Source organism: Macaca fascicularis, chromosome 1, assembly GCF_037993035.2.
Source record: "Macaca fascicularis isolate 582-1 chromosome 1, T2T-MFA8v1.1".
NCBI lineage: Eukaryota > Metazoa > Chordata > Mammalia > Primates > Cercopithecidae > Macaca > Macaca fascicularis.
Window position 1 is genome coordinate 134,358,303 of NC_088375.1, and position 15,077 is coordinate 134,373,379.

General features: G+C 39.7%; 1 protein-coding gene across 1 annotated transcript in view; it reads right to left on the reverse strand.

Moving 5' to 3' along the window:
• The window catches only part of MFSD14A (major facilitator superfamily domain containing 14A), a 46,555-nt gene extending 39,533 nt beyond the window's left edge, over window positions 1-7,022 (reverse strand). The window contains exon 1 of the mRNA XM_005542595.4: window positions 6,801-7,022. Within this exon, the coding sequence (XP_005542652.1) occupies window positions 6,801-6,884 (84 nt within the window). The 5' untranslated portion in view covers window positions 6,885-7,022. The remainder of the gene's footprint in view (window positions 1-6,800) is intronic.
• Window positions 7,023-15,077: the final 8,055 nt, after the last annotated feature.

The following is a 15,077-nucleotide window of genomic DNA, read 5'->3' on the forward strand; positions in this document are numbered from 1 at the left end:
AGGTATCACATTACCCAACTTTAAATTATACAAAAGGCTATAGTTAACAAAACAGCATGGTACTGGTATAAAAAGAGGCATGAAGATCAATGGAACACAACAGATAACCCAGAAATAAAGCAAAATACTTATAGCCGGCCAGGCATGCCTGTAATCCCAGCACCTTGGGAGGCTAAGGTGGGTGGATCACCTGAGGTCAGTAGTTTGAGTCCAGCCTGACCAACATAGTGAAAACTCATCCCTACTAAAAATACAAAAATGTTAGCCAGGCGTGGTGGTGTGTGCCTGTAATCCCAGCTACTTGGGAGGCTGAGGCAGGAGAATGGCTTGAACCTGGGAGGCAGAGGTTGCAGGGAGCCAAGATCGTGCCATTGCACTCCAGCCTGGGGAACAAGAGCAAAATTCCATCTCAAAAAAAAAAAAAAAAAAAAAAATCAGCAGAGTAAACAGACAACCCATAGAGTGGGAGAAAATATTTATGAACTATGCATCTGACAAAGGACTAGTATCCAGAATCTACAAGGAACTCATATCAGCAAGAAAAAAACAATCCCATCAAAAGTAGGCAAAAGATACGAATAGGTATTTTTCAAAAGACATAAAATCAGCCAACAAACATAGGAAAAGATGCTCAGCATCACCAATTATCAGGGAAATGCAAATTAAAACCACAATGAGATATCATTTACTCCCGCAAGAATGGCCATAATTTAAAAATCAAAAAATAATAGATGGTGTGGATGTGGTGACAAGTGAATACTTTCACACTGCTGTTGGGAATGTAAACTACTACAACCACTATGGAAAACAGTATGGAGATTCCTTAAAGAACTAAAAGTAGAACTACTGTTTGATCCAGCAATCCCAATACTGGGTACCCACCCAAAGTAAAAGAAGTCATTATACGAAAAAGACACATGTACATGCATGTTTACAGCAGCACAATTCACAACTGCAAAGATATGGAACCAACTCAAGTGCCCAATGACCAACAAGCAGATAAAGAAAATGTGGTACATGAACACCATTGAATACTTGGCCATAAAAAGGAATGAAATAGTGTCTTTTGCAGAAACTTGGATGGAACTGGAGGCCATTATTCTAAGTGAGTAATTCAGGAATGGAAAACCAAATGTCATATGTTCTCACTTACAAGTGAGAGTTCAGCTATGAGGATGCAAAGGCATAAGAGTGATAGAATGGACTTTGAGGATGGGGGGAAGCTTGAGAGGGAAAAAAGACTATATATACTGGGGCAGTATACACTGGTCAGGTGACAGGTACACTAAAATCTCAGAAATCGCCACTAAAAAACGTATCCATGTAACCAAAACCCACCTGTACCCCATAACTATTGAAATATTTTTAAAAATATTAAATTTTAAAAATAAAGTAAAACTTGAATGGAAAAAGACAGGTATGCTGCATATACTTGTCCCTCCTGAACCATTCCATTGAGTTTCCCATGACTGGAAGGAAAAAATATGTATTTTTTTTTTAAAAAGCAGGGCAATGGGAGGGATATTTCTTTGTTACAAAGTACTGGAAATTTTGAGAGCTATATTATATCCATATTCATCTCTTCTTGATGTACCCTGGCTGAAACTGTCAACTGTTACTTTCACACTTTCAATTTAAAATAATGCTAAAAGACAACCAGAGTTCTTTATAATCGAAACTTTTAAATCATACAGACTTGTCAGAATGTTACCTGAAGAAAGCTATTCTTTTTTTACTTAAACTTTAAACTTTCAGTAGCTGCAAAGGAGTTACATTTCAACTGTAGGAGAATTTCTGCAGATGGTCTGATTATGTTGGTATGCAAGTCTTCTAACTTCAAGTTAAGTAATTCATGATGCTGCCTGCCACACACCTGCCAAAGACAATATAAACACCCTGATGTTTCTAGGCTTTTTGAAAAGCACCACGGGGCTGGGTGCAGTGGCTCACACCTGTAATCCCACTTTGGAAGACTGAGGCAGGTAGATCACCCGAAGTCAAGAGTTTGAGACGAGGCTGGCCAACATGGTAAAACCCTGTTTCTATTAAAAAAATACAAAAATTAGCCGAGCATAATGGCACATGCCTGTAATCCCAGCTATTCAGGAGGCTGAGGCAGAAGAATTGCTTGAACCAGGGAGGCGGAGGTTGCAGTGAGCCAAGATCGCGCCATTGCACTCCAGCCTGGGCAACAAGAGCAAAACCCTGTCTCAAAAAAAAAAAAAAAAGAAAGAAAAAGAAAAGCACCACAGGCCCTTCTCATTGCTCGCATGCTAGCAACCAAAGGCTGTTTAACAACTCTCTGGGTCTACAAAGGTCCTACATCCCGGTGAGCTTTCCTGCCACTACTTCAGCCATCCTTGCAGGTGAAGAGTGCAGAAGGTCAGAGCTTGGGTCCCGCTTTTGAAATGGTTGCTGATTCCTATTTAATGAAAATCAGGGATGCCAAGAAAAAAAAAAATCTGGTGCTCTGCTTATCCAGGGATATGCATTTCATTTTCAAATGATATATCAATTTTACTTTTTTCAGGTACTTCCAACCATGCAATTCACACATGCCTTACTTTCTATCAAATCTTTAAAGTCATTTTACCAATTAACTTCTGAAAGAACTATACATTTTCCACTTTGTCAGAGATGTAGTCTCACAATTGTATTGACAAAACAATAAAGATCATATTTTAAAATGAGCATTTTAAAAGATAAGGAAGGCCGGGCGCGGTGGCTCAAGCCTGTAATCCCAGCACTTTGGGAGGCCGAGACGGGCGGATCACTAGGTCAGGAGATCGAGACCATCCTGGCTAACACGGTGAAACCCCGTCTCTACTAAAAAATACAAAAAACTAGCCGGGCGAGGTGGCGGGCGCCTGTAGTCCCAGCTACTCAGGAGGCTGAGACAGGAGAATGGCCCGAACCCGGGAGGCGGAGCTTGCAGTGAGCTGAGATCCGGCCACTGCACTCCAGCCTGGGCGACAGAGCGAGACTCCGTCTCAAAAAAAAAAAAAAAAAAAAAAGATAAGGAAAATTCAATTTGAATAATGTAAATAACTCTTTAGCTCTTAGCCTCTAACAGCTATGCTTAAAAACAAGTGGTAATGCTTTAATAAAACAAAACAGAATTCTAGTATTCGAAAATGTCAGAAGGTATTTTTATTTCAGCTGTCTTAAATACCTACACTGAATGTTACATACATTAAAACTTGTAACTAAAAACTTTTTTTTTTTAAAGACAGTTTCACTCCATCACCCAGGCTGGAATGCAGTGGCATGATCTCAGCTCACTGCAATTTCAGCCTCCCAGGTTCAAGTGATTCTCTATGCCTTGGCCTCCTAGGTAGCTGGGATTACAGGCGCACACCACCACACCTGGCTCATTTTTGTAATTTCGGTAAAGACGGGGTTTTACCATGTTGGCCAGGCGAGTCTCAGACTCCTGCCCTCAAGTGATCCGCCCACGCTGGCCTCCCAAAGTGCTGGGATTACAGGCGTGAGCCACTGCCCCTGGCCTAAAAACTATTTCTATACATGGATGCTTTAAAAGCAAATTCACTAATATGGTTACTATCATCAGTGAAGTAGTATACAGTATATGATTAAATATTTACTGAATATAATCTGTGGAACTTATTCTTCACTCACTCTGTTTTCAAACAGAACAATTGCTCTTAAACTTTTGGGAAGTATGGACTTTTTGGGACTCTTCCAAAAAATATGTATAGCCAAAAGAAAATTTTGAAAACTTCAGGGTGAACAGACCCAGGTTAAAAACGCCTAATATAGAATCACACACCTTAATGTAATTTATCTTAATTTTGTCTGCTCACATAGGTAGCCTACTTGTTAGTTTTATCCTGGCCTGGCTTTTCATTCAGTTGAATGAAATACAATTTCAATAAAAAAAATTAGTAACTTACGATTAATCTGGCTCATTTAGAAAGATTTATTTCTTCAACCACTAAAAACTACAAATTTGCTCTAATTTTCAGACAAATCATTAACAACTCTTACTAGTTTTGTTTATAAATGTTTAAACTGGCCAAATAGGCTTATATATATGTCATTAGCAGGACAACGGGAAAGAATTTTATTAACATTGTTGACAAGAAATTAGAAGGGGATCAAATCAGTACCATTGACCAGGTATGTGAAATACTGTTCACAACCTGTCACGTACCGACCATAGAGCCTCAGACATCTGACTGAATGAATCTACCTACTGGTGGAACTTTGTAAAAACTCTGAAACTCTGAGGTCAATGGCAATAGCACTAAAATATTCTATGATACGATGAATTAAAAAACACACAAGAACAGAATATCAAATGACAATTTTTTTCCCTTTCTTAAAAAATGTTCAGTCTGGGCACGGTGGCTCACACCTGTAATCCCTGCACTTTGGGAGGCCTAGGTGGGTAAATCATGAGGTCAGGAGTTCAAGACCAGCCTGGCCAATATGGTGAAACCCCATCTCTACTGAAAATGTAAAAAATTAGCCAGGTGTGGTGGCACGTGCCTGTAGTCCCAGCTACTCAGAAGGCTGAGGCAGGAGAATCACTTGAACCCAAGAGGCGGAGGTTACAGTAAGATGAGATCGTGCCACTGCACTCCTCCAGCCTGGGCAACAGAGTGAGACTCCGTCTCAAAAAAAAAAAAAGTTCATAATAGCAGTCTGACCTGTTGTAAGTAGGGAGGTAGACAAGCAACTACCACTTTACAATAATTTCTGATTGCAATAGTTGTATTTTTTAAATTTAAAGCTGGGATGGATTAAAATACAAATAATGCAAAATATTCCTCTGACATTTATTGAAATATATCCTCTAATTATGTATATGAATAAACAAAATTACAATAAAAATTCATGTATGAATGTGCTAGTACAAAACATAAGTGTTTTTATCACTTTAAAATTCACATACTAGGCCCTGTGGGATTCAAACATAAAAAACAAAGCCCCTATTCTAAAGGAATGCCCAGTGCTCTTAGAATAGATAATGAAATATTAAGTGTATAAAGATGAGAATGATAATAGCCCCATGTTCACAGCCCTCAAGGAAAGTCTTCCCTTGTTCTATGTGAAACCTACTGCTGGTGCAAACATTTTATTTTGTGTCCCAAAGCAGGCTAAGAATTAATTACAACCTTAATAACAGAACAAGAAAGTTCAAAAACAATCCTTTCCAAAACTCACAGGATTTGGAAAGAGAGCATCTGCTGTAAAGTAAATCAAATAAAACCCAAAAGAAAGGTAACAAAACTGAACTTTTCAAGGAAAAGGAAGCTGTGTTTCTTAATCAGAGTTTCCTTCTTACATTTTGCAAAAAATACTGATCTTAAATATCACTTGGTCTTACAAAATACAATCCTTCATTTTCACTATTTTGTAGATTTTATGAAGAATGTAAAATACTGTATCTTTCTAAAGGTTGACAAAGGCAACAGTATTTTTCTCCCCACATAGTTCTTAACTACTTGGTCAAAAGAACTATGACTCTTCATAACAGATCTAATTAATGTTTTAATTAATGAAGTTCAATAAAAAGAACCTGAGGAATTTCCAAGTTTGTTTTTTCAATAAATGTCAACGCTATAACATGTAATAAATGTTACAGTTAAACTAAAAATATATTCTGAAGTCATTACATATGTCCCAAGTTTTCTAAACTTTCGCATATTGACTGGGCCGTGTTCTGAAATGTCATACAATTTTGTTATGTTTTTCAGCTGAATTCAGCAAATCCTCAATGGTGGCCTACTTATATATATATTTAGTACTGTGCTAGCAGTTGATCAGGGCTCCAACAAGATATAAACAGAAATGGAATTAATGGAACCATTTCTGCACACTTCAGGTAAGTGAAACATATATATCACCTTTCCATTCTATTTCAGAACGCGGTATCAGCAGATGCAACAAAGACGACAGAGTGTAGCAACTGAGAAATGTTAGCATAAAAAGCATAGTTTTGGAGGTTTTTTTTGTTTTTTTTTTTTCAATTAAAAATCCTACGTCCCCTGCTGGTTAACTACAGCACACTGCACAAAGTTTACTGTAATGACAACTGTTTCTAAAAAGCAAACCTTTCTTCCTTTCAAAGTGTCTTCCTCTGATCCCTAGGCCATGATTGATTCTAGTACTTTTAATCGTAGGGCACAGAGTGATGACTTTTCTTTGAAAAGTAGCGGGTTCGAATGTAGGCCCCAGGTGTCTGCCGTCACGCTTCCGACTCCGGGAAGAGAGGGAAGCCCACCTCCGGACAGGGTTTACTGTAAGCAGCCCAGAGCCGAAGCACCGACGCACAGACGTGGTAACAGAAAGCGAACGTACTACGGGGCCGCAGCGGGATCCCAGTGCCAGACGCTACCCGGTTAGCAACATATGGGAGAGCAGGGATGGTTCCCAGCCCCTTGACAGGCGCGGCGACGGCTCCGCGGGGCCTGGCGGGTGATGCGAGGCGAGGCTGCGGCGACAAGGGGCGCGGCGGTCGGGCGGGCCGCCGGGGGAGCCGCGGCGGAGGCGCACGTGGGGTTCGAGGCCGCAGGGCCTGCAGAGGCGGCCGGAGCAGAGGGCGGCAGGTGCGGGAGAGAAAGAGGACGGGCCCCGGACGCCGCAGGCCCGAGGAGGGGAGGACGATTCCCGGAGCGGCGGCATGCAGGTCCGCGAGCCCGAGGCACCGGCACCGGGGACAGGGTGGGGGAAGGCGGGGGGACCGGGGCGCCTAGAGACGGCAGTGTTGGGGTCTGAAGGAAAGACCGGATGGGGGCCCCGAGGGACGTTTGCCGGCGCGGAACTCAGCTCACCGTGCCTCCGTCCTTAATGATGATCTTCTTGGCCAGCATAATACTGCGGTTCGCGGCCCGTTTCTTCTTCTTCCCCTGGGTCATTTTACCATCCTCGATTCCGGGCGCTGCTGCAGCCACTCCCGGGGCGGCCGGCCCCAGCGGCTAGTGCCGTCCCACTACTACTGCCGGGCCGAGCCGCTCCTGGCGCCCGCCGCCATCTTGAGGGCCCGGCCTGCCTCCGGCGGCGCGTCACAATCGTGCGATCAGCCGACTAGCGCGCCCCGCCCCGTCCACGTGATGCCGCCCCGCCCGCTCGCCTGCCGGCCAGCTCTACAGTTGCGGAGCGGGTAGAGTAGCTGCCGCTGTGGGTGCTGCTGGCTACCTGTACAACTCCGTGCGTCGGCGTCACCAGCTAGCTAAATCCTCACAACGGTTCTGGGCGATAGGGGCCGTTACTGTCCCCCTTCTTCAGCGGATGAGGGAATTTGTTTCAAAAAGTTGTTACCTGCTCACGGAAACAGACGTCCTAAGCTATTAGCACAATCTCCAGCTGTGTTCTAATCTAGACAGGAACCGAAGGGAACAGTAAAAAAGAAATCATTTTCCATAAGTAATGGATAACTTAAAAGATAAAGATAAGGTAGTGTTTCAGAAACTGTCTTGTCCTTTTGGTGCTCAGGGACCCCCGCTAGAACTTAGCTCACGCTTGTTTACCTCCCTAGACCCGGGACCTTTTTTTATTCTCTACCAAAAAAAAAAAAAAAAATATATATATATATATATATATATATGTGACCGATGTCACACTGTGTAACCCTCTACGTTTTTACTGTATTGTTTAAAAATAAATAAATTTGATGGGAACATTGTTAGGGCAATTTACACAAGTGGAAGTGGACTTTAAAGTATCACAATGTTAAAATTAGATATTGATAACTACCGTGTTGTATAATAGAATATCGTTTAACAGCGAAACACAAGGGATAGGGATACAACGCATGCTCCCTCCTCTCAAATGGTTAGGGAGTAGCATGTATGGGTATGTATATATAGGTGGGGAAAAGAGAGGGACCAAGCAAAATGGCAAATGTTTAAAAGGACTGAAGCTAGGTATGGTAGTTCTAAGATATGTTCACAGATTCAATGATACTCCTCCCTGGAAGAGATGGACTCTAATTCCCCTCCCCTTGAGTGTAGACTAGGCTTCGTGGCTCTTGATAGATCAAAACAGAAGTGACAGTATTGACTTCAGAGTCTAGGTCATAAAAGGCACTGCCTCTTTGCAGGTCTCTTTTTCATTCATTTTGGGGCTTGGAGCCTGGGGAAGCCTGCTTCCATGTTTTCGGGACACTCAAGCAGCCTGTGGAGAGATCCAGTTGTCCAGGAACTGTACGTAGCCGCCTACCAAATGCCACGGAGTGAGTCACTTTGGAAGTAGATCCTCCAACCTTGGTCAAGCCTTTAGCTGACTACAACTTCATGAGAGGCTTGGAGCTAGGACCACCCAGCTTAGCCACTCCTGGAATCCTGACTCAGAAACAGTGTAAGATGAAAGTACTTGGTGTAAGCCACTAAGCTTTGGGGTTGTTACACAGCTATAAATTACTAACGTATAGGGTAAAAGGAAAAACAGAGTAAACGAATGTATGAGTTCTTTGTACTCTTTTTGCAACTTTTCTGTAAGTTTGAAATTATTTCCAAATAAAATGTTAAAAAGTAAATTTGATTGAATTTCCTGTTCCTTGTATTTTCATACTGACTGAAAATGGAAAAAAACTAATTTCCATGGAAGGGAGAAGAAAGGCACTTTATAGCCTGATAGACACTTCTAGTTATATTTTCTAGTCAATAAGTATATTTAGTATACTTGTTTTAAAACATGTATTCTCATGTTGAAACTGTTTTAAATTATTTATTTTTTGAGACAGAGTTTTGCTCTTGTCACCCAGGCTGCAGTGCAATAGTGCCATCTTGGCTTACTGCAACCTCCAGCTCCCAGGTTCAAGTGATTCTCCTGCCTTAGCCTCCCGAGTAGCTGGGATTACAGGTCCCCATTACCACACCTGGCTAATTTTTTTTTCTATTTTTAGTAGAGATGGAATTTCACCATGTTGGCCAGGCTTGAACTCCTGACCTCAGGTGATCTGCCCGCCTCAGCCTCCCAAAGTGCTGGGATTACAGGTGTGAGCCACCATGTGTGGCCTATTATTACTATTTTTTGAGACAGGGTCTTACTCTGTCACCCAGGCTGGAGTACAGTGGTGCCATCATGGCCCCCTGCAGCCTCGAATGCCTGGGCTCAAATGATCCTTCTGCCTTAGCCTCTCAAGTATGTGGGACTACAAATGCATACCACTATGCCTGGCTAATTTTCATTTTTCTTTTGTAAAGACAGAGTCTGGCTATGTTGACCAGGCTGGTTTCAAACCTGGCCTCAAGAGATACTCGCTTCTCCCAAAGTGCTGGGATTATAGGTTTGAGCCACCGCACCTCGCCTGCAACTTTTTAGTTGACATCCAATTGAAGTTCTTCAGAGAAAGTAATATGACAGATTTCATAATTCAATTCCCAGGAGCTTGTTTTGAATGGAAGTAGAGGGCTGATAATTTATTGTGTGGTTACTTTGATTTTCATAGCCCCTCAAAATCATACTTTATCTAGCTATACCAATTTTACCAGCCTTATGAACTGGTTATTGTTCAGTCATTGAAAAGAAATTTACTGGGTGCCTATGTTTGTCAGTGTTTTGTTAGATGCCAGGAATACATCAATAAATGAGACAGTATTTATCTGCATAGAGCTTACATTCTAGTGGAGGACACAGTTACAAAACAAAAGGAAGGTAATTGCAGATTGCAGTAAATACTGTTGGAAATAATGTAGTAAGAGAAATTTAACACATACTAAATGTCCAGAATGTCCCAGGCTTTGTGCTAGAAAGGCTGCAATGATAAACAAGAGAGATCAGTCCTGTTCTAATAGGCATATTGTGTATGAACTTGTGGCTTTGTATGTGATTTGGGTTGTGAATACAGCTGGCCCTCAGTATTCTTCTGTGGATTCAACTATCCTCGGAATAAAAATATTTTTTTTAAATCCCACAAAACAACAGCAGAAGTACAAGTGAAAAATACAGTATGACTACACAGCATTACATGGTATTAAGTACTATAAATAATCTAGAGATGATGTATGTGGAGGATGATAACCAAATACTATGCCATTTTATGTAAGGGACTTGAGCATCCACTGATTTTGATATCCATGGAAGTCCCACAACGAGTTCCCACTCCCCTCCTCATATGGAGGGATGACCGTATTCACAAACTTTGCGCTAAGAGACTGATATGTCAGTTAGGGTTATTTGGTTAGGATCAACAGAAACTAACACTGGCTAACAAACTAGTACTCGCAACGTAAGCAAAAGGGAATTATTTGGAAGGATACTGGAAGTTTTGAAAATTAATGAGAAGGCCAAGAATCAGGCTTAGAAACAAGCAGAAACCAATGTTTGGAAAGTTCATGAAAACAGTTCATGTGGCACCTTGAAAAGGGAGTGGGATTCCTTGGAAAGAAGGGCAAGTGGCCAAAAGTAAGATTCCTAAAGAAACAAGATTGCATCACAGAATCCAAATCCTACCCCCACTGTGTACAATTTATTAAAGAAACTGCACTTCACCATGCTAACAGAAGAGGGTCCTCTTTAACTGAAAAACTGAGTAAGTCACCCACATCCCTTCTACCCTCCATTCTATAGAACCACCTGTTATTGCTTATTCAAGAAAATCCTACACATTTAATCATGAATAGAAAAGCCACCAAAAATCCATACAAGGCTATTATAAAAAACAGAAAATGAAAACTTTTCAATCAATAGAAAATACTACCCTCTAGAAAATATGAAGCAGAGGCAAATAATATACAACGCTCCAACATGAATATAATTAAATAAGTAATTGCACATATAAAAGAACACAGCAAATAAAAATTTTAAAACTCAATAGTAAGATGTAAAATGAGAGTTGAACAAACATAGGCAATATAGTGAAAAGATAAAATCATCTAAAAATGAAAACTAAATCACAGGGTAACTGAGATACACAAATAAAAGTAAGAAACACAGAGAAGAAGAATAAAACAGCTATGAGAACAAAAATGAGATAGAAAGGATCGAGATAAAATAATATAGAAAAAATTATCTGGGCCTCTAGGTAAAAATCAACAACAAACAAAATGTCATTTCCAAAACAGAAAAAAGTCAAGTGGTGCCACACTTCTTGTTAGTAACATCAAGCAACCCAACAGTGAAGCACAAATTCAGACAAACTCAAGAAAAGGAAATGTTTGTCAAGGATTTTCTATGTGGCCAAGCTATACTTCAAGTATCTAGGCTCCAGAAGAAATTGTAAACATGTCACAACTCAGAGAATATTGTGCAGTACTTACAAGCCCTCCTTGAATACTCTACAGAAGAGCTTCATCCAGCCAAGAGTTGACTGGAGAGACTTCAGGTAAGTATCAGTAGGGTATTAAATATATTTTTTAAAAATTTTAATAGTGTATAAACATTCTATGTTCTAATCAAATAGAAATAAGATAATTACAAAATATATGAAGAGATAATATATTCACTGACTGTCACATAGATAATTAGGTAAGAGTCAAAGAACATCATTTAAAGGTGTCGAATTAAATAGTAGAGGCCCAAAGCAAATTGGGGACTCTAAATGCATTATATAAAATGTTATCAGCATAAATTAGAACATACAAACCTTTCTTTTTTTTTTTTTTTTTTTTTTTTTTCAGACGGAGTCTCGCTCTGTAGCCCGGGCTGGAGTGCAGTGGCCGGATCTCAGCTCACTGCAAGCTCCGCCTCCCAGGTTTACGCCATTCTCCTGCCTCAGCCTCCCGAGTAGCTGGGACTACAGGCGCCCGCCACCTCGCCCGGCTAGTTTTTTGTATTTTTTAGTAGAGACCGGGTTTCACGGTGTTCGCCAGGATGGTCTCGATCTTCTGACCTCGTGATCCGCCCGTCTCGGCCTCCCAAAGTGCTGGGATTACAGGCTTGAGCCACCGCGCCCGGCCACATACAAACCTTTCTAAACATCCAAAGAAATTTTATAAAGACCCCATGTTGTGAAAGAGGCACAGTAAGTATAGCAATATACGTATCTGTTTGCTTTTTAAAAAGAAACACATGAAAGGTAAATTGGAAAACTAAGAAAATAATTACTTATAATAATTACTTATAAGAGACGGTTAGGAATGGAGAGATAGGTATGACAGCTAGACTTTTTCGAAGTATGCTTTTCATATATAACTTTTTGAAAAAAATTTATCTTTTATTTTTTTGTAGAGATAGGATCTCACTTTGTTGCCCAGGCTCGTCTTGAACCCCTGGCCTTAAGTGATCCTCCCACCTCAGACTCCCAAAGTGCTGGAATTACAGGCATGAGCCACTGCACCTGGCCATGTTGCTAAATATTAACTGTAAATATTCATTTGAATTCATGATCTTTTAAAATTGTATTATTTCCTAGCTATGTCCACTAAAATAGCCTAGAAAAATGACAGCTCAGTAACAATGGATTCTATAATAAATTCCATTCACTGGCTAGAAAGATTCCAAAGAAAAAATAAAATAAATCCCACTCCTCTTAAAAGGTATAGGGCTCCTTGGAGAATCAGCTGATAATCCAGATTTGGAACAAGACAAATACAAGGTAAGCCTCAGATTTATTGTGCCTGAAGCAAATAAGGACTAAAAGACTAATGTGGTCATGTTTAGAAAACACAAGAGCTAGCTTGCTGTGACTTCCATGGGCTAGAGGCTCACAATATATATGAGCATCAAAAAGAACTGTAACCGATTGGCTATAATATATTTAGTAATTTTTTTTTAATTCATGAAGACATAGTCTTTTTTTGTAAAGAGGGGTATTGGAGAAACAGGAGGGAAATAAACTTTTTTTTTATTTTAAAAAAAGAATATAAACTAATCAATGTAGAAGAAATTCAGAGCACTAAAAAAAATTATTCACCATTTTGCACCCCAGTGTAATAAATTATTCAGTGAAGAATCATCAACTGATGCTAAAGCCATTGGGAAACAGAATATTCCCCTGGTGCTAAAACGTTACTCCATAGATTACTAAGGGTGAAAAAATGACCTTTACAACAGGGAGAACTTTACAATAACCTTTACAATGGGGTAGTCATCATCTTAACCAAATAATTACCAACATTAATAATGAGATTATCTGTGTCTTTTAATATGATACAATATAAAATCTATGAAATATTTTTACCCAATACATTTAGCTTGAAGGTAATCAAACCTATAGACTTGACTTCCAGTTCAAAGGACATAAAGAAATAAAGGGAACAAATCAAACCACATAATAGGAGCAAAGTAACTTTGGTCCTTCAGAGTACTATCATGGGGAGAAAAGTCATTAGAGGTAGCATGTTCAGTCTCTTGGTATAAAAAAGCCCTTGAGGGGTGGGTGGTGGTGCAGGAAGGAGACTTCTAGACCAAAAGAGACAGTCAAATACAAAGCATTAACCTTGATTTTACCCTGGTCCCAAAACAAAAAAGCTATAAAAAATCATTTTTGAGACAATTGGGAATACAGTTGACTCCTGAACAACAGATGTGAACTGCGTGGGTCCACTTACATGCAGATTCTTTTCAGCCAAATGCAGATGGAAAACACAGTATTTGCGGGGTGTGAAACCCGCCCATAGGGAGGGCGGACTTTCTTATACACAGTTTCCCCCTAAGGACTTGAGTGTACCCAGATTTTGGTATACACGAGGTGGGGGTTCCGGAACCAATCCCCCACATTTACAGAGGGGCAACTGTATTTGAATTTGAACTTAGATGAAGTGACCTGTATTAATTTTTCTTAGGTGCCATAATGGCACTGAGGTTAATTAAGATGTCCGTATCTTTAGGTTATGCATGCTGGAGTATGTAGGGGTAAAGTGTACCCACAGAGATAAAGCTAGTGTGGCAAAATGTTAATAATGGTTGGATTTAGGTGGTATACCAGCCTTTCAACTGTTTTGTATGCTGCAAAATGAAAAGCTGGAGAAAATTTAATTTTAAAAAAAGTTCTTTAACAGTGCCGCACGTGTGAGTTCATGGAGGTAGCCCATTAGTGTTTTAAAGCTAAATTGGCACAATTTGTCATAGCATGATTGAAGCCATTAAAATGGCAATATTATAAAAACAAAATATTGAAAACAAAATGAAACTTGACACATGAGGGAAATGGAGAAAAATAATATGAAATAATGGAAATTTGAGGTATTAGGTATATATAACATCCAAAATAAGTGGCAGGTTTTAAAGTTATAAAATGAAACATGGGCACACATCTTTCATGATTTTCTATAATTCTTTCATCACTCAGGAAATATTACCCTGCCTTGGCTATATTTAAAAGACCTATTGAAGCAGCATGCATATATTAAAAAAGCACTTAGCATCATCATTTTAAAATGCTATATTTGCTATCCAAGCAGAATAAAATAAAATAAAACTTTAGCCGAAAGGGAAAAACCGTCAATTATTTGAAATCATGTTTGTACATGTGTTATCTTTTAAAAGAGCAAACACACACACACACACACACACACACACAGATTTTGTGTCTAAATCACACAAGTCTGATTTAGTACGTTTAACTGAACGTCTTAAATACTCTACATTTAAAGCTGGGGTGTCCAATCTCTCAGCTTCCCTGGGTCACCCTGGAAGAAGAATTGTCTTAGGCCACATATAAAATACAGTAACACTAGTGATAGCTGATGAGCTTAAAAAAAATTGCAAAAAATCTCATACTGTTTTAAGAAAGTTTACAAATTTGTGTTGGGCCACATTCAAAGTCATCCTGGGCTGCATGCAGCCTGTGGGCCGTGCGTTGGACAAGCTTTAAGTATATTTTAACAAGTGAATTTTCAGTGATTATCACAAAACACTCTAAGAACATTCATTATTCTTTTAAACCTGCAGTGAATTCTACCTTTCAAAAGAGGAAAGTGTATATCTAAGATAAACTGTATATTTCCAAAAGAACACCATGTTATTTGTTTTAAACAAATTACCTCTAACATTTTAGAAATCCTAAATGAATGAATGAAAATAAATGCATCAACGAAAAACACCTGATTCTCAGGTCCAAGGGAGGAAAATGTGATCCTAACACTCGTGAAGTCCTACTGTGAGCCAAAATAACAATTGGCATCAGGTTTTAGCTCTTCCTTATAATGGTGATAGGTAATGCTTAA